The sequence below is a fragment of the Parus major genome, chromosome Z (assembly GCF_001522545.3).
Source record: "Parus major isolate Abel chromosome Z, Parus_major1.1, whole genome shotgun sequence".
Taxonomy (NCBI): Eukaryota; Metazoa; Chordata; class Aves; order Passeriformes; family Paridae; genus Parus; species Parus major.
This window is the reverse complement of record NC_031799.1, coordinates 20,178,840-20,202,552: the sequence shown is the minus strand read 5'-3', so window position 1 is coordinate 20,202,552 and position 23,713 is coordinate 20,178,840. Positions and strand designations below refer to the sequence as shown.

General features: G+C 35.5%; 1 protein-coding gene across 2 annotated transcripts in view; it reads left to right on the top strand.

Moving 5' to 3' along the window:
• Positions 1-20,343, top strand: part of LOC117245627 (A disintegrin and metalloproteinase with thrombospondin motifs 6-like) — a 22,610-nt gene extending 2,267 nt beyond the window's left edge. Inside the window, exons 2-7 of one of the 2 annotated variants that reach the window (XM_033520588.1) lie at positions 3,388-3,755; positions 4,477-4,841; positions 12,151-12,319; positions 17,696-17,910; positions 18,438-18,521; positions 19,008-20,343. In XM_033520588.1, coding sequence (XP_033376479.1) covers positions 3,659-3,755; positions 4,477-4,841; positions 12,151-12,319; positions 17,696-17,910; positions 18,438-18,521; positions 19,008-19,190 — 1,113 coding nt within the window. In that variant the 5' untranslated portion in view covers positions 3,388-3,658 and the 3' untranslated portion in view covers positions 19,191-20,343. Of the gene's footprint in view, positions 1-3,387; positions 3,756-4,476; positions 4,842-12,150; positions 12,320-17,692; positions 17,911-18,437; positions 18,522-19,007 lie in introns of both variants that reach the window. The other variant, XM_033520587.1, reaches the window with a different exon arrangement.
• The last annotated feature ends 3,370 nt before the right edge of the window (positions 20,344-23,713 follow it).

The following is a 23,713-nucleotide window of genomic DNA, read 5'->3' as shown; positions in this document are numbered from 1 at the left end:
CGTGGCTCTCTCTTCTCCACCCCGCCCCGCGGCGTAGCAGCCCTCTGGGCGCTGTGGTCCGGCGGTGCGCGCCCTGTGTTTTCTGGCACCCCGGCCGCTGACGGGACACCCCGGCGCTGCCGCCGCCGAGCGCGTCGGAACCCATCGGTTCTGTGGTGGACGCCCCTGGTGTGGCGTTTGTCTCGGGACATCGGTCTCGGATGCTTCCCTGTCCTAAAACATGAGCTGCCTTCAGCTTAAGTGATGCCTTAGTTGCCCAAGGCACCTTTGTTTAGGTGGAGGCTCTCATAGTGACTTGCCTGAGCAGTTTGGCTAGTCTCCTCCTCGTGGTCCTCGTAGTCGTAAAGTGGACACTTTATCACGAAATCATATAGGTTGAAGAGGACCTCTAAGGTCATTGAGTCCAACCTATAACTGAACACTACCCTGTCAACTAGGCCATGGCACCAAGTGCCATGTCCAGGCTTTCCTTAAACACCTTCAGGGATTGTGACCACCCCTTTTCCGAGCACCCCATCCCAATGTCTAATCACCCTCTCTGTGAAGAAATTCTTCCTCGTGTCCAGCCTAAGCTACCCCTGCTTAGGGGGTATGCAGCAGCTTGAGGCTATGTCCTGTGACTTTCTGCCTGGGACAAGAGACTGACCGCCCCCCCCACTCCCCGGTAGATTTTCAGGGAGCTGTAGAGAGCGGTAAGGCGATACCTGAGCTGTCTTTTCACCAAGCTAAGCACCCTCAGTTCCCTCAGCCGCCTCTCATAACACTTACACCCCCATAACTGTACCTTTTTTCTCCTCACTGTCACTAAGTAGGAACCTCATGACATGAGTGACAGGACTGCCACAGTTATCATCAGTGCCTTCAGAGAAATGCCTGTGCTAAGCAGCTGTTTTGTCATCAGAAATCATTTTGTACTATTCCTTTCCTGTTAGTCAGAGCTCTTACAGATAGACAGGATCTGTGGTTTTAGGTGGTGGTTGAGGACATGGAGCCACACCTACGTTTACCAGTGGGTGAATGTGTCGTTCACCACATGACACACTAGAAATTTCTTATTGTAAGCTTAGTGTTGACCAAATTTTGTATCTTAACAACAATCTATAGTGAAAAAAGGCTTCTAAAGAAGGTGGAAATAAAACAAAAAGGGTATAGAGCCCAGACTTTGAGGTTCCTACCAAATGTCATACTTATTTTATCTTGAAGTTACTCGAGTGCTTCCTTTATCATTCACATCCATTACCACTCTTTAACTGGAAACATTACTGTAGCTTCCTATGGTCAGCTTGTATCCATGGCAATAAATATTTTTGAAGAAGAGGCAAAAAATTCTGCTGAAACTTTCAGGGAGCTTGATATGAAAGGAGATTTGTCTTGTGTGAAGTTTGAAATGAGGGAGCCACTTCATAGACCTTTGCAAGAACACTAGGCATGAGTGACTGTTTGACACTATTGACCAACATATGGTTACGGTCCATCATTTGGGCTGTTGGTGGGTAAATAATAAATAATGGTGCTAAATAATGGGTACTGTTAATTTATGAGCTATCTAGCTCCTTAGGTACTGCAGTTTCAGGAGATCTTAATGTTAGGATAACTTATCAGGCTAACAGGCTGAACATGAGCTCTGTGTTAGGATATTTTTGCTAAGTAGAAGCTGTAAAGCAATATTACCTCTATATATGGTGGTAACGAGCCATTACTGGTCTACAGTGCCCAGTTCTGCACATGAAAAGGGATGCTGATGAATTGGAAAGATGGATGAGTTCAGAGAGAAACTGCAGAAGTATTCAGTCATGTGGAAACTGGATTATACTGAATGAGATAAACCAAATAGGTTGAGCTGCTTATCAGGAAGTGTCCAGAGGTGCTCATATCAGATTATAACTATGCACATAAGGAAAAGAAACCAGCTCATTAGCAAACAGGGATAAAGCAAGATTCAGTGACAAGAATTTGAAACTATACATTCTGAGACTAGAAATAAGGCACGTTACTTATTGTACTAATGTAGCTGAAAGAGTATGGGGTTAATTATGTATCTTCAAAACTTGCAAAATTCTAAGAACTGTAACTAAGTATTAGCTAGGAAATGAAGATTCTACATAGCAATGCAAACAGAAAGCTTTTTTATTAATGTGCTTTGAGGCCTTGCCATATGTGAATGGTATCACAAAGTCTTGATGCTTCCTCAGGAAGAAAGGTACTACTAAGCACAAAGCATGTTTGCAAAGTGTCTCAGTCTCTTTAGAAACATGATTAAATACTGGGTGCTGTCTTGAAAGATTTTTTAAAAGGTCAGGTTAACCTCATTTGCACATTAGTAATTAGATGGGTTTCAGATTGGTTGAGACATTACCTAAATATTCATTGTAATATTGGTAAATAGGATTTGGGTGATGTTGATTGTTTTTCTTCAGATTTTATGTTACAGCTCTTTATAAAACCTTCATAAATAATCCATTAGCTGTACCTGTCTTACCTGTCTGAATGAATGTTGTAAATCATTCCCAGGATTTATCTGGTGCATGTGTAAGTGACTCTGTATGCTTGTGGAAATTGGTTTTTAAACAAGCTCCCCTTCTTAGGTGTTCTGTTTCTCCATTGTCTGCTTCAGCAGAGTTTGTGCACAGGTGTGCTGTGAGTGTTTAAGTGGACTGATGAGTACCAGCTGACACAACACATAGTTTGATATCCCGTGATACTGGATTGACTGTGTGGATCCTCCATTTAATCCCTGGCTGTACCTAGAGCTGCATTTTACTATTGTTGCAATAGTGTTGTAAATGAAAAAAAAAAAAAAATTGACAACAATTATTTGAAATGTTAGAATGTGTATGATGAATAGCTTTAGATACTGAAATTTGTTATTTAGTATTCTAACATGCAGCATTCCCATTTAAGTGAATGGGAATTCTGCCTGCATAAGCAGAACCCTGGTCTGAGTAATAACAAAATACACGCTTCAGAAATATCAGGTAACTGTACTCTGGATTCCTTCCCAGGTTCTTCCTTTATCTACCACTATACTGAGACATGTTATTAAGAGTTGAAATCAATGAGTGCATAGCATTGATTATAGATGGAACAAGTCTGAACACATTACTTGAGCTACAAGAAACACTAAATAGGTGTAAGAATTCATAAAAATAACATGAATTTGATAAATGCATCATAAGCTGTATGGATCTATTTTTCAATGTTAATGGTAACTCTTCTGTTCTTTTTTCTTTTTGTAAGATTGTGACCTTGGATGTGACCATAAAATTCATACTGAATATTATTCAAAATATCGCCCTGTGTAGTTCACTATCATGGCTTAATATTTTGCAGCGTAGATCTGTTTTAATAGAAAGAATTTGCCTTGACTCATATTCTTCTGTTTTTCAGGAAAAGAAATGGAGCAAATTCAGTAACTATCCAATCTAACATCTGTCTCATATCTTAAGGAATCTTACAAATACTTGCTTTGAATTGAGAAAATGACTACAGTTATAGAAGAAAGTACCTGTCCAGAAAGTGGAACATCTTATAGTTAATTTGAAAGTAGTACAAAATAAATATACCTGTTATGGTGCGATTCTGGAGTGAAGTTAACCCTATAGCACACAGGTAGCTCTCCTAGGAGAAAGAAAAAAAAACTTTCTGTTTCTTCTAAATTATGGAAATTTTTTGGAAGACGTGGACATGGATTTTGAGCCTAGTCATGGTTTCATCGGAATTTCACAGTAACAACAGGCTTTCATACAGTTCTCAAGGTAGGGTTCTGATCTATGTAGCTGACAAGAAGCACGTATTTTTGCATTGTATTTGTGTAATATTTTCTAAACCATGTTTACATAATTCATGAGCTCATCTGGGCTCTGCTCTTAGTTTTATCATGATTAATTGTCATATAGATTAAATAACCTTGTTCTAATTTCTCTCTGTTGACTTTTAACTGTAGAAAAGCCTTAGAAATTAAATCTCATAAAACATACTTGATAATATTTGAGAAACCTGCCATGATAAAATTAACATGCTTTTAGACTACAAAGTAAGAATCTAATCTTGTTTTTACAATATAATCCTTTTCATTACTACTGTTTGTATTTTTACAAGTGGATTTTATAGCTTTTGTCTTTGAATGCTATCCCTGGGAAAAATACGCCCTTCTTATGTTAGCCCCAATTATTTACATATTTTTTGGTAAATAGGAAAAGATAATGGCAGGTATTAAAAAAATTCCATATTTCCCGTGGTAAGCAAATTAATGGGAAACCAAACACATTTTCTTGGCTTAGAAAGAAAATAATGTTTCATTTTATTTTGTAAAATGCTGCATCGTGCATTTACCTGAAGGTGACTTTTGCTCATAAGAGTGATGAAATTTACCCAAAAATGGTCTATGTTTATGCTACTACTTGTTGTTTCCTGTTATATTTTCTTCTCTTCTATGCCCACTCCCTGGACTGTCTTACCTTGTGATTGATTACAAAGAGGAATTCCTGTCTTACCTTGAACACTACCAACTAACAATCCCAATAAGGGTTGATCAAAATGGAGCCTTCCTCAGCTTTACTGTGAAAAATCCTAAACCCTCAAGAAGGAGGAGGAGCACAGACCCTTATGACCAAGAACTGGCAGCATCTAAATTATTTTTTAAACTTTCTGCCTATGGCAAGCACTTTCATTTAAACCTGACTCTCAACACAGATTTGGTGTCCAGACATTTTACAGTAGAGTACTGGGGGAAAGATGGACCACAATGGAAGCATGATTTCTTAGACCACTGTCATTACACAGGATATTTGCAAGACCGACACAGTACAACTAAAGTGGCCTTAAGCAACTGCAATGGTCTGGTAAGTCCGTATTACATGTTGTAGAATAATAGTGTGCTGGTCCCTTTTAAATTACAGATGAAGAATTAAATTGGATGTCTTCCAGTTTTTTGGGTCCCTGTAGGAAGCAAGTAGAGAGGAAGGCGCAGAAAACCCCTAAAACCTGATCTAGGTCCTGGGAAAAATTAGGTGTCAGTTTTTCAAGCTTAATATAAGTACTGAGACTCAATTCGGTAATCTTCTAGCAGGCAACCTCTCTAGTGTCTGCACTAGGGTTGCAGGATTAGATCTGTGTTGAGATCTTCCACAGCTATAAGAGCCTTCCAAGCTCAAGGGGCAGGGAGGAGCAGACAGTGGATCCTTCAGGATACTGAATCTCTCAGAGAGATGTTGATTGGACTGACCACCCACTGTCTTTGAGTATTGGGGTTTAAAAACAAAATAAATAAAAGAAGATTAATTGCTTGGTGTAGACATCATCATTGCTATAAATCCAGAACATAAAAAGTCTTTAGCAAGTAACAGCATCAGAAAGTAATTATACAACTTTTTTACCAGAAAGATTTTGTTTACAAATTGTAAACTTTTATATTTAGAAGTAGAATTAGAAGTTTTTACCTAATTTATACTCTTCTCTTACTGGTGATATTTTGATCACATGACAGTAGTACATGCATGGAAAAAGAAATTAGAAAATGTGTGCAAAGAAGTAAAAAAACTTGAGTAACAAAATACTAAAATAGAAAGGCATGACTATGAAACATTAAATCAAGAGCCAGTGTTTTCTCTAATAAAAATATGCATATATATTATATATATTATGGTTTCTCATTCTGGTTTTTATTATGGTAGAATGCTGGTTGATCTTCTTGTTATGGATAGGCAGATCTAATTACTGAACTCAAAAAGAAAAAAAAAGATTACACAGACTTACTAAACTAATTCCCATTTGTCCTTGGAAGCGCTATTGAATAATGACATCCTCTTGGGATGTTATTTCCAAAAAAAAGCCAGCTGTTTCAGACATATACAGGTTGCATTAGACCCAACTACTTGTGATATGCCTGATACAGTCTAGTTTAACTTTTCAGAGAGTTCCTGAAGAAAAATATTTAATGGGGACTTCCAGTGCTAAGTGAACACTTTGAAAAAAAATGGAGTTAAATGATGTTCCATGGAGTGTGGTGTTAGAGTTTGGTTCATGTAGACTTACAGCAGATAGGTGTGAATTTAGTACAATTTTCATTTTGATTGCAGTTATTATGTAATAGTTTTGTTTTTTTTTTCCTAATCACAGTTATTTAGGCTTCACAGCTAGTACACTCCATCCTTGCTTGATTTCTTGTCAGCTAAAAAATGATGGAGACCAAGTCCCTTCTTTTAGGACTCATTTATTTAAAAGAGGCTGCATGCCTCTTTATGGTAATTGCTGCATGCTGATTGATGCACAGACAAGTTGGTCCTCTTGGAGACTGCAGTAAGTGCCATGATGATCCTATTTCAGTTCCTCTTTGACCTTGGCTAAGGGACTCAGCCAAGAAATCCTGCCTTTGCCCTAGCTGAGTCTGGTTTTCATTTCATAATAGGAAAGTAAAGGTGGGATGAAGTACAAAAAAGCCTGTATTTTCCTATTGTCTTTGCCCATCTGTTGCTCCTTATGGCACTTGTCTTGGAAAAAATGTAGATGTCATGAGGAAGCAAATTTTTTTTTTATCTGTGCCCAACACTCTGAGGTGACATTTAGCATGTTTTCCCTTTGCCCTCAGGCTGTCCATTCTGCTGGAGTGCAGCTGCCTGTGGTTCTAGGTGTCAGTAACTTTGTGTTTGTAAGTTAACTTCAATGTAGAGTTTTCCCAGTTAAATCATCATCTTCAGTGGCTGTGGTTGTTGCCAGTTCTTACATGTGTCTTTCAGGTGTTAAGGCAGCCTTAATCTAGTCTTTGGGCACACAGGTTCTTCATGGTCATGCGTCTTTACTCGTGACTTCCTGTATCAGGTGTGCACTGCATCTCTTAGGAAGATTTGGTCACAAGCATGGGAGGCTCCTGTGCTGCTCCAGAAACATCAGCAGGGTGACACATGGCTGTATTTCAGAAGCATAAATCCTGCAGAGGGTGCAGCAGTAGTCTTGACTTTGTACCATCCCCTTCTGTCATCCAGTGTTGGCAGTGCCTTCTAGAGCACAGTGCATGGGAGTTCCCACTCCATTCAGATAAATGCATCATAAAGTTATTTTTAAATGATGATTCCTACTAACGAATTTTTTTTAATACAGCTGCTGGTTAGAACATGTTTAATAAAACAATTGGCGCTGAATATTTAAGACAATAATACTTGTTTTAGAGTTAGAAATAGCTCAGAATGCATTGTAATTAAGACATTCATTGTATTTTCCAGTTTGATTGCTGGTCTGTAAGTGACTGCCAATTATATTATAATAGTCCTTGATTAAGATTTGTATTAAAGGCAGTCATTGTAAGTTTAACTCTGAAACAGATAGTAAGTAATATTTAATAGTGAATGTTGCTCACAATCAAAAAGTATTCAATATATTTACTCCAGTTGTCCTGTTAGGTTTCACTGTTGACAAATAGGTCAAATTTCTTCCCCTTATTGAATGTCTTGCATTATTAGTTATTCAGAGTGGTTATGTGAGAGCATGATTTAAATAACATATGTTGTGTGACTTTGAAGAACGCTTTTTGAGATAAGTGTAAGGAGGGTTTTCGGTCAGTTTCATTATAAAAAACCAGACAAGCAGTCAGTTCATTTCCCTATCACTGTTTCTTATTTCAGCCTCTCCCTCTATATTTCTCATTACCAAGAGCCCTAGAATTACAGGCTACTGCTTACTGAATTTTCAGTCCAGCAGCTTCCATCTGATTATGCTATGAATTGTCTGAAGTTATGAGGAAAGCTCTATAATCCAGTGAGCATTCATGTGAGGAAATTGAAGGTCTTGTCTTCAGGGTTTCTGGCTTCCAAATTCATGTTTACTGTAGTGGATGCTGCACTTGAGGATAGATTGCGCGTTTGGCTCTATCATGAAAGAGCCTACAATAAGCAGCATTTTAGGGCCTTTGGATGTTTGGTACAAGGCAACCAGGCTGAGACATTTTCTAAGCTGACTGTTTCATGCTGAAGGAAAGAAGAAAAGAAATGATGATAGACTAGCTGAGGGGAGAAGAATTTTTACCTCAGGGAAATGGAGTTTGACCAACTCTGAGAAGAGCAAATCTCAGAAGTTCTGGAGCCTTCAGTAATAACATCAAGAAAAACCCCAATCTTTTTGCATTCTGATACACCTTTGTCCTCTGCCAGATGTCAAAGCTCTTAACTGAGTGCTCCAACAGGTTTTGCATACTATCAAATTTTGTAATTTTGGGCTGAAAAAGTCAGTAGTAGGAACTATTTTGAGGCTACTGTGGTCCTAAGTAAATGGTTAATGTAAAACATACAGTATTTCCATATATGTGAAGTTCATGCATTTTGTTATGTTTGTGCTGGACAGCACAGTTACCTCCATCCAAAGAGAAATGATAAGGAGAGCACAGATAGGTGGCTTACTTTTTTTGGTGGGGAATTATTTTGCTGGAAGACTTAATGTTTGCTTCATTTATTCCTCAATAGATATAAATTGCTAATATTTTTCTTAAGAATTAGCTTATTTGAAAGCAAATTCTACTCTAAAGAATACATCCACTTTTATAGATCATAATTTACATATACTATGGTATTTTTGACTGTATGTGAAAGAATTCTGTATCAGTGACTTAAGGGCTATCTTTGGTACTGATATGTTTTTGTATAACATTAGTATTCAGGAAATTATATATGAGCTATCCCTATCCTGGTTTTAAGTTTTTGTTAGATTCCATGATGTGCTGTCTCAAGCTAGATCACTATTTTCCTCAGTCATAAAATCATGGTGTATAGCCAGCTGTTGACGTACTGAACAACACTGACACATTTTCAGAAGTGTGCATTACTAGTACTTTATATTACAAATGGGTAAAGCATGAAGCCTAAAAAGATTCAAGGTGTTGAAAAATTGTGAAACTGTAGTGCTGTGTGAAAAAGGCATGCATTTACTTGTCCCCCATAATTCAGTTTGCTTTTGCAACTGATGGATGTCCCCCATCTGAAGGAGGTTAAGGCCCTGGCTGGACAGCCTGACAGAAAAAGATTCTTTTTCACAAATTCAGGGGAACTCCATGTGGATTCACAGATTTGTCTGAGCATGTCAAACTGCTGGAACCAGACCTTGTATATGTTAGCATGAGTTGGCAGTCTATAGTGGAATTGGATAACAGAGGACCTCAAACAATCTGTTTTAGATAATAATCTTGGGAATGTTCCTTGTAGTAACATTCTTGGTGCTTTCAGCTTGTTTCATATATCCATGGTATTATGTCAAAACCTTTTCTGGTCATTCTTATGTCTTAATGATGTTTATGATGCTTTGTAGCAGAAGTTTAATTTATGAACTGATAAAATACAATAGCAACACTTAAAAAAAAGACAATTAATTCATTTTAATGATTTAGATGGGCATTAGTTCAAACTCCTTTTTCAACTGAAGTTTCGTTTTCCTCAAATAGTGTATTATAAATCAAGGGTGGTATTTAGAATGTTGGTTTGGATATAATAGTGTACTTCCCACTATGTATTAATCAGGCATTGATTAACATTGAATACATAAACAATGCAAGTATCTAGCTGCATGAATTTTTGAAACTTAGAATATATGCTGGCCATCACCAAGGTACTTTTTAAAAAGCAGTGACTTCACTGTTGAATCACTGTGATTCAAGAAGATTGCTTGCATTAGTTTAGCACTGGAAGGACAATTTTGTTTGCAAGCAAAAATACTGTTAGACTTAAAATGGTATACCTATGCCAAGCTTATGGGAGGGGCATATGCAGGGTCAGTGTGTTTCCAGTGCTTATTGAATCACTTGTCTGACTGCAGTGACTGAGCACACATATGTTTTCACTACCTGCTTGTAGATCTATGTTAAAATTTATTTTCAGTTCCTTAAATAAACATTATTAAAACATTTTTTCTTAAACAGCATAGCATTTGGGCAAATGAGGTCAGATATCAGATAGGTATTGGAAAAAGTAATGATGCTCTCCTTATTGTTTTCACTGCTGGTACCTGAAGGAGCTGCGACCATTGTTTGCAGATATTCTTTAGTTATTTGCAGAAATATGCAATTTGTATAGAGAATTAGTGCTGCAATTAAGTGTTTGTGCTTTCTGAATTGACTTAGTTCCGCTAAGGTAATCTCGCCACTTATAATTACCAGTTTCAGTAGCTGATATAATTATCTCATTCATGCTTAGACTTGCAAACATGGCTGGACTTGAGTACAGACAGGAAGGATGTATGCTCTGGAGGAATTTAAGCTGGGACCCACTCTGTCTCAGAGACAGTGGCACAGGTTGGATGGTACCTCTGTCTCCTCAGGCTTGGCATGAGTCAGACAGCCTGATGGTGTTGGCTAGAACCACTCCACAGGACTCTCTTCCTGTGGGAACATAATACCAGAGCTTACAATGGCTCAGGATTCGCTTGAACCCAGATGTCTGACATCCAGACTGGATGCAGTCCAAACTGTCAAGGTTCTTTCTGCACATCTGGCAAGCTCTGTTACAATTTGGTTTACATTTTCAATACTATTTAAGCAGCAGTATACCAGTAAATGATTTATTTTCTAGTAAAATCTTAGACTTCAAGTAACAAGAAGGCATTGTAAGAGGAATTTGATTCTGGCATCTTCCAGGTGAATTTAGACCCTGATGTTACCTTCTTAGGTAACCTTGAGTTAGTTATTAAGTTAGTAATGAAAAATACCACTGAAAATGAACACTTATTTTTGCATTCAGAATGTATGGAATGAATAGTTGAAAGCTGCAGTCTATTCATACATATATTTTCACAATTTATGATAGAGTTCTATTTGGAAAACACTTGTTTCTGACATACTACATGTATTACATTTATTTTGTAAGTTCTATCTTGTTGTTTCAGAAATGAGTATATATATATGAGTGCCTACTATAGCAGTGGGCGTTTTATGTACAAAACAAGACAAGGACAAGAGCTTTGACCAAGAATTTACAAAGACAAGCTCTGATCTTTGAAAACAGCTTTATGATTTTCAGAGCAGATACAGAGCAGGTGGTCTTATGGATCATAGAGGTCTTAAAAAAAGATTCATGTGTAATACTTGTTTTACAGGTAAAAGGTGTGGTAGAAATTTGTGATTCATCAAATCAGGATACGAATGTAGAAGTTGCTGCTTCCAGGCTTCTATGTGATGAATAGCTCTTCCCCGTGTAGAAAGTTTATACATTCAGAATTTTCTACATATGGGTATCAGATTTTTTAGTTAGCAAATATTGGTGTAGAAGTCTGTCAGAGCTTATTCCCCAATATTTCTATATCTGAAAGGATCCAAAACCTGGATTTGCTGCTAAAGCTCAGTTTTAATTGCTGAAGGTTCAGGAAATTGCATAGTTGGCCTGAAAACTCCCTTTTCTTCCATAAACCACTTCCTGTTTGGAAGAAACTGAGTTCACAAATGTGAAAGTTATGAGAATAGAATATCTACTATTCTGCACTGCAGCATGAAGAAAAAAAAAATTCATTTGTTATGGAGAATGAGGTCTAGTGTACAGTCTGCAATAACTCTTATTTGCTAGATTTGTGGCAAGAGTTTTTATGGAATAAATGCTTTTTAGACAGTGGACTTAATATAAATAATTTGATTTCTATTAACTTGCTCAGTTTTGGGATTGCATCTGGATGTAAAATAAAAATGGTTTCTTTGAATATGTGTTCTAAAATTAATCCTTTGTGGTGTTTGTCTTTGGTGAGTTGTTTGGCTTTAAGCATCTAGCAGTGTGACAACACAGAGGGATGGATATTGGGCTTGCCATTAGAGCAAGGCCATTTTGGCTTGGTGTAATTTTTAATGGGTATGAATTATGTAGATTCACAACATCTCTCTGAAGAGATTATTTATAATATTCTGAGAATATCTCCTGCTTTTTTAACTGCATCTACAAAAAAAACCCCAGTGAAAGTACTCCACAAACAGGAGTTTGAATGATATGTTTTATTTTTTCTCACTGTATGGTTTATAGGCACCTACCCTGTTCATACTAAAATCAGCAGAGGAGGGCTGGCTCATGCAGTGTTTTATGTGTTAGCTCCTAGCTGTGGACTTCTTCACAGAGAATGTCTTTTAGAGTTAAGTTTTGTGATAGTAGTTCCATATTGTCTGTTGTAAGCTTTTATTTTCTTATTTTCTTCTTTAAGCATGGAGTCATTGCTACAGAAGACGAAGAGTATTTTATTGAGCCTTTAAGAAATATAACAGAAGATTCTAGTAATTATAGTTACGAGAATGGTCATCCTCATGTTATATACAAAAAATCTACCATGCACCAGCAACACCTCTATGATCACAGTCACTGTGGAGTCTCAGGTAAACAAGAATGAGTGTCATTCCTTTTAAAAAATGTTAGCTTGAGATGTATTTTAAGATCTTGCTTGTTTCATGTTTAAAACACAGTGTAGAATGTAGCTGTGAGAATCCTCCTTCTGGGTGACGTAATATCTTGCTGAAAAGTAGTTTTGATTTTTCTTTTTTTCCAGATTCAGACTGAGATTATAGTGTATTTCAAAACCTAAGACAGTAGGAGCAAGCCTTAGTTTTATGCCTATGTTGTGTACAGTGGTAGAAATGAGCACAGGCATCCTCAAAATGTGTATAAATGTACTTACTTCATTCCCCAACAGGAAAGCATGCTTGAGTGACAACGTATTACAGCTCAATGTTTAGTATGTGTTCCATCTCATTTGGAGAAACTTGATAGGCAATAAATATGCCAGCATTATGATTGTCAATAAATTTGGAACTGAATCCACATCTTTCTTGTTTATGGATGTTTATAGTGTTTTAGTCCTGTTTTTTGGTCCAGTTGGTTGACATTATTCCATTATAGTCAAATATGTGATTTACATGTGCCTTATGGGCAGGATTATATAGTTTTAATGGAGAGATATTTTCTTTTTAATGTAGTTTTAACTTCTACAGCTATATGTTTTAGGTACTCTGATGTAACCCTTGATTAAACCGGAAATTAACTTCTCAATGACAGCATGGAATAAATCTGACAAGTTCTTTTAGAGCAAAAAAGTAATGTTTAACATGCTAGAAAAATGTGCTAACCTTGTCAATTGTTTATATTTCAATAATAGTTTACTCTTAAAAGTTAAGTCCTAGGCAGTCGTATTCCATGAGATTCAGTGCATGGGGCAGACTGACAATAATTAATCTTAAAATAAAATAATATCACTCTTTATTGATGTAATTTATTTTAGCTTCTTTTGAAGTTTACAATGTTTAGTGGCACCAGCTGTCTAAGATTACAATATAGATTTTCTGCAAGATCCCATTCTTGGGGGATAGCTTTTTCTTGAGTGTTTCAGTTAATTGTGTTTATGGAATGTCAGATTTCATGTATGTAACTTCTGTTTTAGTTTGAGAGCATTATTCAATATATGTGCTTCTAATATTGCAAAACAAGTCTCTTAAATGTTACTGCCTGCTAACTTATTGTAAAATAAGGGTACTAGTATACGTTCATTTTGATGGGAGCGCTGCCGCTTAAGCCTCTTGAAATAAATGGAAGGTTTCGAAATGTAGGAACATGCAATTTTTACCATTATTACACCCCTACAAAAAGAAAGGATATTGGCCTCTGTTGGATCTTGTCTTCTACTGTAGTGCTTGAAAGTCATTGTCCTCCAAGCCACGAAGCACAGGCAGCTACTTTTGTCAGACTGTGTTCAGGTATATCTGTCACATACATCGCATGGGCTCTCCCATCAAAATGAACATATACTAGTACCCTTAATTTACAATAAGTTAGCAGGCAGAAACATTTAAGAGACTTGTTTTGCAATATTAGAAGCACATATATTGGATAATGCTCTCAAGTTGATTAGAGCTATATATCTTGCATGCAGTTTTTGTAAAACATGGTACAATATTTAGCATTTATTACTTTGTATAATTGACGGTACCTTTGTTAGTGGAAACTCCTGTGCACTCCCTGAGGTTTCATAGCCCAAAGTTCTTAATTATTGAAGTACTAAAGCACTGCTTTTTTACAAGCCAAAGATTATTATGATGCTCATTCATCTTTTCCTGTTGTTCTGTATACTATTTCCACTCTATTAAAATGTCTAAAAAAATTTACTCTCTGCCAAGACTGCAAGGTCTTGCTTTTCCAGATGACGTTCTGTTTTACCCTTGTGAGTACCAAAGCCTTTTAAACTCATTTTCTCAGCACTCTTGCAGCTTTGACTTAAAGGGAAATGGCATACATAGCATCCTGAAATACCTAAAAAAAATTATAATACTTAAAAAGTAAAGTCAAATATTAATTTTCCATTTCGCAGCTTTCACACCGAAAGATTAAGGCCAGGTATTCAGTGATGTTTAGGGAATTTTACTGGTTTTGGAAGTTTTGAACAGTCCAATTTAGTGGTTTAAAATGCAATTGTAACAAAGCTGTAACTACCTTTTGGCAGTATGAGATTTATTTTGTCTGGAGACTGATTTTAACTTTACCTTCAGAATAATTTTCTTAGTATTATATGCAGGGAGGCATCTGCTTGAGTAACTGTGCCACTATTCATTGTTTCTCAAGTTTCCCCTACTGTAACCTAGTTTATTTTGTACCTGTTCTTCATTAGGGAAATGGTCAGGATTTTGAAGTGTTGATAGAGTCAAGGGGAGTATAATTCCTGACCTTTCTGAGAAAAATTACAATAATAGAATGGAAAGTGGACTACAGAATTTGGTGAAAACATGATCAGAATTGACTGGGATGAGTAAGTAATGGGCTACTTCATAATCAATGGTTTAGCTATTATGGTAGCTAATTATTATTTAATTATAGTAGCTAATACAAGAGCAAAATTGGAGAGGCATAGAGAATCAGATGAGAGCACAGGACAGATTTTCATAATATAAATTAGATTTTAAGCATTTAAACATCAAGATGTTAAAATGAAGCATGTGGAATTTGCATTTCAGGGATATATTGTCACCAATTAATTATGTTTTATTAAATAGAGCTGAAATCACTAAGGTCTTGCTAAGAAGTTTTCCACTGCCAAATTCCAATTGCTTCAATGGGTTTTGAGACCACTGGATTATCTTGAAAAATGCTGTATTTGAATAGGATTAAGAAACAACAAAAATGGGACATATGAAAGCTGCTGAGTGACAGATTCTTTCTGGATAGCTCTACTATTTTTTGATTGATGTAGTGGTTTCACTTGTGTCAGACTTTATAGTTGGTATATTCTAAAATGAAATAAAAGCTTGCTAGATGCATGAAATAATAGTGCTAAAAAATCTAGAAAAAATGGCATAATGTTTTGCTTTGAAATATTGTTATAGCTGCATCTAATATAAGAAGTTTGCTATTGCATTTTAAGATATTTTTCTGTTTGTGCTTCTTTCTCTCGACCTTGACCACCACTCAGTATCTTCGATGACTGACTTAGGAAAACTTGTGTCCAGTAGTTGTGAACTCCATATCTACATGTGTTTGGATTTCTTTTCAGTTACAGTTTAAAACCTAATGTCACCCTTTAGGAATAATTATTTTGGGGTCAGTTATGGTTTTTTTTCCTAGTTTTTGGTTTTTTTTCCCTTTGTATTTATTTTTATTTTTACCTTTTTTTACTTCCTTATTATTATGTTCAATGTTAATGGAGTTTAATTTTTTCTTTTATAACTTATGAATTTGGTGAAAGAATGATGTAAGTTGCCAGATAACTATTTTCATTAAATAAATTGCAGATCTTTATTAATTTATGTATTTTAACATTTAAATAATTTTGGCACCATTATTTAGTGTTTTTTTAAGAGAAAAGCAGCATAAGCTTTGATGCATCCTGGAGTGCAAGAATTTTTCCAGCTTTCTTATTTGAGATCAACAGAAGCCTAAGCTTCTTTTCTGATAAGAAAATGCGAAATTGTTCTTGTGGAGCCTTCTGAGACCTTTGTTTGAAAGATAGCGTGAAGACAATTCTGAAGAATTCTTTTTTTCCCTCTTAAAGTTTTATGCTTGAAAAAATAAGTTTTTAAATGTTTAGAATAATTTGTATTTTGAGTGAAAATTTTGAATTAATGTGGAAGCAGTACTGCCTTTCTTAAATACTTTTAGCACTCCAGGAGCATCAGGAAACATCAGCATTTGTTATTTGAAAAGAAATGAATAATTAAAAAATTTAGTACAGTAGCTGTCTGAGAAAATTCCAGACATTCCTAAGTCACTTGTTTAAGTGAGATGAAAATCTTTGAACAACTTAAGCAACTTTGAGTTTTCTACAGTAGACATGAAAAACAGGAGAAAGCTCAGTAGTCATTATAGAATCCAAACTAGGCTTTAATACTTTGTACAGGGTTTTTTTAGAATGGATCATACCCATTACAGAATAAGGACAATTTTGTTACTGGTGTTTTTATAACTACCAGGTTTATTTTAATTTTTTGACTTTTCTAAAATATGCACCCTTTAGAGCCAATACCCTAGCCTCAAAAATTATGAAACACTGCAACAGTGGGAATGCTGAAGGTTTGTATTCCTGGTTTTGACCTGAACATACATTCTTTGTGGTTTAGTTTTTCTCTTTGAAATCAGTGTGTTTAGTTGACTTGCATAAGCATTGTTTTTTTATGGGAGGTTCTATCTGTACTCATCCTTAGCTGACCCTGTTTTAGTAGAGGTAACAATGCATCTCAGAAATTGCTCACTTGAGCAGTCCTGTTCAGACAGCTGTAAATGTGTCTATTAATGTTCTTGTGCTCATCTGTAAATACCAAGAATAACTTAAGATATTTTGAAATCCTACATAGATAAAACCAAACTAACAATATACTTTGCTAAACTTTGGCTTGAGATCTGTGTTGGCTCTTGTGGAAAAGGGATATATGATAGACACTAAAAAACCTAAAAAATTGAATCCATCCTTCCCTTCCTTTGTAGGGAAGGATGGATTCAATTTTGGCTTGAGGACAGGAATTAGAAGTCAAAGCCATCTTGTAATGTTTGTTTTGACGATAATTACAGCTCTTTGGATTTTTAATAATTTATCTTTTGCACACAAGAAATATTTTTCTACATATTTGTCTGAAAGAAAAACAAGAATTAACATATTTGAACAGAAGCTTTTGTTGAAATTACTATGGCAATTATCCCATGTCAGACCATTTAAAACTTTCTATTACAGTTAATTCAGAAGGTAGATAAAATATAATCTGATAGCTTTCTGAAGAGAAAAATTGATTCATTTTAGGCTTGTAAGCTTGATTGCCTAAAAATTATAGACTTTTGGAAGAGGGAAAGAGCTTTTTAGTGTTTTATGAGCATGTTTAATTCCTTAGAAAATTTTTCTGACTTTACATTAATTTTGAATTTTTGGTTTCTAATATTTTTTTTCTTGTTCTTATTCTTAACATTCTGATGTGTTCTTGTGGTTAATTATAACTAATCCTTAATAGTAACATAAATATGCAAATTCAGATTTTTTGGGAGAGGATTGTTGATTTATCATCCTAATTCAAATTTAAGGAGAGTTGAGATTATTGGCACTCAAAGTTGGCTTTCCATTGTATAAGTTATTTAAAAATATTTTAGAAAATAAATTTTTCTTCACATCGAGAAGGACTTCTTTGTTAGAACCTTGAAGATGGCAATCTCAGCATAAAAGAGCTGCATATGAATGAGTTTTACTAGTGACTCCCTCTCAAGTATCTAATTGTTTTGGTTCCTAGAAGACCTCACAAGAAGCGGCAAGCCTTGGTGGATGAATGATGCATCTGCTCTTCCAGCTTCACTTCCAGTCAATGACACACTAAGTAGTCATAGTCGTCAGAAGAGATCTGTAAGCCTTGAACGGTTTGTGGAAACGCTGGTAGTAGCAGACAAAATGATGGTGGGATACCATGGTCGCAAAGACATTGAACACTACATTTTGAGTGTAATGAATATTGTAAGTTTCATCCTTCTCTGTGTTCCTATCGATATGTGTGTACAGAAATGATAATGGACCTGGCAAGTGTTTATTTATTGCCAAGAATAATGCTTTAATATGGGTACTAGCTTGCAGGAATGAATGGCTTAAATACTGAAAATCTTAGCATTTTGGGAAAAATGCAGTACTTTTTCTTTCAAGAGGTATGTTGTGATCACTTTTAAATTGTTGTCTTTAATTTTGAATTCAAATAATTACACTGAGATTATACAGTTGCGTTCTGCTTGCATCACCACTCCAAATGCTCATTGTGCTGGATGAATTATGAAGCAAGGTGTGAACAGTTTCAATTGAAAAGTGAGACTCAAAAGGTTTTTTTTTAACTGAATGGTTATTTTTTTGTCAAAAATTAACTTGTATTTAGGTGAAAATGATACTTTACATTATGGAATTTCATGAGGAAATTGGATTAATTTTTAACCATTTAGGAAGCAAGTAGTGTTTCTTGTCTGACTTTGTGCCTTTTCTTATTTTCTGGAGGTCAGGTTGCCAAACTTTATCGTGATTCCAGTCTAGGAAACGTTGTGAATATTATAGTGACACGTTTGATTGTCCTCACTGAAGATCAGGTAAGAGCTGTTGTGCTAAGCTTTATGCCTGTGAAATGCAAATTACATAATTGTATAATATAGAGTTATTTAATTATAGCTTGAAGTGGCTGCCTTACAAAACCTATCATGTAATTTTTCACTACTTTAATCAAGATGAAGCAGTTCAAGGGAATATTCCTCGTGTATCATCTCAAAGATATGTATTCTTACTTCAGGTGACTATTATTACACCTTCGGGGATGTCAGTTTTACTTTTAGATCTGTATTTAGATTTTTTTTACTGTGTTGACAAAATGATTATTAAAGTTGGAGCAGAAAGAATGATGGTTCAGTAATACACAGCTGAACTTGGGGTCAGATTTTACAGAAATAAAATTTGGCAAGAAGATTTTATTCCTAGAAACCACTGCTTCTAATTATAGTCCCATTTTAGTTTTCAAAAGGCTTAACAACTGACCTTAGTAATTTGTTTGGAACATTTCTGGTATGCATGTTGTATTGCAGCCAAACTTGGAGATAAACCACCATGCAGACAAGTCCCTCGATAGCTTCTGTAAGTGGCAGAAATCCATTCTCTCCCACCAAAGTGATGGAAACACCATTCCAGAAAATGGGATTGCCCACCATGATAATGCGGTTCTTATTACTAGGTATGGTCAAGTATTGTGTTTATTTTATTTCTTGTAGCTTTCTTGTTCTTAGCATATATATGTCTAGAAGCTAGTTGCAAATAAATAAATTTGGTAGGTAACCTTAAAAGGAGGAAAATTAATAGACAGCTTGTCTTAAATATATCATATTATTAAAGTTTGGATTAAGATTTTGGAAAAGTAAGCTCTGAAAATCACTTGCTTCTGCTGTTATTTTCACTTTGTAATTGCCAATACAAAGTATAGTAGTAGAAAAGATGGATCCTATTGAACATTTTATACTTTAATAATTGGAAAGAATTCATAAGATCACAGAGAACAAGACAGAATGAAAAATGTTTTGTTAACCATGTAAAGTGTTTTTGTAAGAATTTCAAGCCAGAACTTCAAATAGTATAACAGCATTTCTCTGAAAACAGGTTCTTTCAGATTCCAGCCATATGAGACTCTGCTTTGTAGCTGGTTTGATTTATTATGCTTAATTAAGATGAGAACTGACAGTTTTAACAGGTAGTTTCAAAGCCTGCATATGTGCCCATTTGTTTGCTTCTATTTCAATTTTACTGTGATAAATTCAACATAACCTGCACTGTAAACTTGTGATCGTGATAAAGGCATTCATATCTGTCCCTTTGCAATCTGGGGTAGGCAACTGTACTTTAATAAGAAATAAGTCTCACTATTGTTTAAGGACACCATTTATTCTTTTTTGTTTTGTTTAAGTAGCAACAGGTGCAGCAGCTCTAATTTGGATTAGGATTTGTTAATAATGATTTCTGCTTTCCAGGGCAAATTCTGTATTGCTCTATATGTAACTTATTTTGGAATCATTGCATTCACTGCAGAAAAATCGAAATATTGATTAAAATAATGCACCTTTAATATAATTTTGCATAAAATTTGTGTAAGTTTCTCTGTTTTCCTGAGGGAGGTGGTGTTTTTTCTTGGTTTTGTTTTTCATAATGAACAGATATTTTTATTTATGAGTGGAAAAAGAAGCTAGTGGATCATTTGCATGTATTTTGTATTCATATTTCAGAAATAATTGTTATGTATGATCTTAAATACTGCATAGTAAAAATTTGAGTGACTATGCAAGAATGCTAGAGTGACTCAGAAAGCTTTTAGATTTCAAGAAATGTAAAAAAAGCGATTAAACTCTAATACAAATAAATTGAACGAAATGAAAAATAAAATAGTTGCATTCTTAGCTCTTAATTTTTCACAAAGACTTGTGTTTGTGATCAGTTTTGTAATTCCTTCTCTAGGACTTTTGAAGTGGAAGATAAGTTTACAGCTCTGCTTAACATGAAACTTTTGCTGGTATAATTTAGACAAGTGAAAAAGTGTAATCCATGGGTGGTGTGGTTGTGTCAGCTGAAGCTCCTCAATACACAAATGCTGAAGTTGTATTGGCAACTCTGTCATTTTACAGCTTACTGACCTGACACTTTGTTGGCATTATTCTGGCACTAAAAATCACAGTTGTTTTTTTTCACAGCTGTGCTTTAATATGTTTTATTACTGTATATTCTTTACTGGCTTTCCTGATGTGGTAGGGAGTTCCAGTGAGATGTTCCCATTGTAGTTCTGAATAGTTCTGTGTTTCCAGACAAAACCTTAAGCCAGTGTTAACTTACAGGCCTCTAACTGTAAAAGGAGCAAGTTTTGAGAGAACATGAATAATACCTATCCAAAATTACATTTTTTCATCAAAAACCAATAAATACTAAAAACTTATTTTTTACTCTTCATTATGGGGTCTATAATTATCTAAGTACATACTGTATGTATGCCATCTTGTAAGAATGTAAGAATTCTTGCAAGAATTTTATAACTTCCTAGTTTTCTTCTAAGAAGTTTACATCTCTAATAATATACCTGTATTTTAAATCAACAAAGTGCCTCAGTATTGTAACTGCAGGCTAGCAACACCTACCTCTATAAAGTGCATTTATATATGCTTTCACAACAAAATGCTTCTATTCATTTATTTATATAATAATTGAAATTTCTTAAAATAATCACAAAGTCTGCACTAATCAATTTGAGTTGATAAATCAAGCTTTTACTGAAACTGCTAGCTATCCTGGCTGTTACTAATAAAATCAATCAGCTTATGTGAAGAATAGATCTTTTTTGCATTGGAATGAGTAAAGACAAATTTGTATTAATATATACAAACGTGTAAATCCACTAACTTTAGTAATTCTAAATTAATTTCTGAAATGATGATATACTTGATTTCATTCTGTTGTAAATCTTTCACTTGATGAACCAGATTTAAGGTATATATGTGAAAGAAGGATATAGCTATGGCTATAAACTCATAATGTATTGGAAAGGTCTTTAATAACCATGTATATCCAAAGGAATTTGAGCCTATACTTCCAAACACTAGGATACTTTTTAGCCACTCCAGTAGTATTTTGAAAGCAGTTTCCTGAATCTGTCCCACTGATGCTGCTCTGCTTTGTACGGAGTAATTACATTTTTATTGACTTTGACACTGGAATCAATTTTTGCTCATTGTGTGTACTTCTATTTTATGGAAAATCGGAAAGTTTCAGTTCAATGTTATGAATAGTTTTGTGTTGATTAAAACCAGATTTTTCAGTAAGTAATTTGATGTATTTGAAAATACTACAGAGTCCTAGCTAAGTATTTTAAGTTTGGAACTACAACAGTCTTTATCTGAAATGTGGGGCAAAGGTTGTAAGAAAATGAGTCATTATCTTCAACTGTGTAGATGCAGATAGCACTTTAGCTTTTCTTTGCTATCCCTTCATGTTGCTTTGAAAGATGGGATCTGGAAAAAGCAGTATTAAGGCTGCACATTCTCTAGGGGTGTCTGCTTCACCAATGCAGACAGACTTCTGTATCCTAAACACACTGGATGCTAAAACCAGGTAGCCTCACTGGAGTGGAGGTATGTCAAAATTGATCTCTTAAGCCCCACGGAGGCGTTGCCATGCCTACTAAGCCACCAGTCTTTGGACAAGAGCCTGCCTGTGTTTGGTGTGCCTGGTGTATGGGCCTGTCTGGTCGTGGTCCTGCAGCCACCCTGCAGTCTCCTAAGTGGGTAGGGAACTACAGAAAACTTCTTGTTTGCTAATTAAAAATACACAGGTTATAGACTGGTCTAAGACCTTATATTGTGTATCACCTACATTTTTTCCTGTAAGAGATTATATTTAGGTTTCAGACTTCAATGTTTTGTCCTGAAATTATCGAAGTTGGGCTCTTGGGGCAGGGAAAAGTAAAATACTAAGCAGACAGACTTGAACTGTGAGGCTGATTATGGGTGTAATGCTGTTAAGACAATGTTGCCTTTTTGTCCTGAAGATTTTAGATAAACCTAGTGAATCCTCAAAACTATTTTGCACTACAAAATGAAAAAAATAGGAGAAAAACTTGTATGTGTCTAATCTCAAATCCTTTGATAAAAAAAGAGCTCTTGCATTTGATTCCTGTGTTTCTGCATCATTATGTGACAATCTGGCTTTTCAGCACAATGCCAGAGTGTCAGATAATTAATTTTACAAGCCAGTGTAAATTCTGAGATTTGTGCATCCCACCCCAGTGTAGAGGTATCAATCTGCATTTTTGAAGTTCTTATTTGGTGATTTGGTGTTTTTAATCTTCCTTAGTAGGCTGCTTCCTCTTTTTGTTACTTCAGAAATTGTGTCTCCATGAATTACAAACCCACAAAACTCAAGCACTATAGTGTATAGCTATTGCTTTATTTTTATTTGTTTTTGAACTGTGTTCCCCTTCCATTTTAGTTAGTTGCTTCCTTCTCTTGATCTTAAAGGTCATGAAGTAGGAATTGTGATTCTCCTTAAGAGCACCTTCATTAACTACACATTATGAGCAGAACCATTCCTTTTCCTGTGTACCTGCACAGAATGGTAAGGGCCAGAAGGTTGGATTCTAGGTTACACTTTGTATCAGGATTGAGAAGGTGAAGAATTTTTTGAGATGCCTTTTGTTTCTCCTTTACACTGGAAGTGTTCTCTAGTGCTGCATTTCTCTATAGCTCAAGAGGATTAGTTTGATTTGTCCAGGTACTAAATAGTTGTCCAAAGGATGTGTGGCTGACTCTCTAAACATTGCAGCAGTAGAGTGTTTTGCTGCTGAGATGGAAGATTACTTTGCCTCCTGGTGTGTTAGTAGATCAAGTAAAAAGGTGTACCAGACAGGGCATAGAAAGGAAGGTTTTAGGGGGAAGTTCAGGTATGTGTGTCTCTCAGGGAAAGAATGTGGTCTGTGAGATGCAATTGTTTAAAACAGAGAAACATTGAAACCTCAGTCATTTAAGGAGACAATACTTCTCAAAAATTGTTGAATGAAATGTCATCTACTGTTGGTAGTTCACACACCATGAGTTTGTTTTACTTTTTAAAAGAAAAACAAAGTCACTATGCTTGACAAAAGCATTAAGATGTCCTTGCAGCTATGGTGCTTTTATGGAAACATTCCTTGCAGAAAACTCACTAGAATTAATTTTAAGACTGTAAACCTGTGTGGTTTTATGTAGATATACCTCCTGAAATTCTT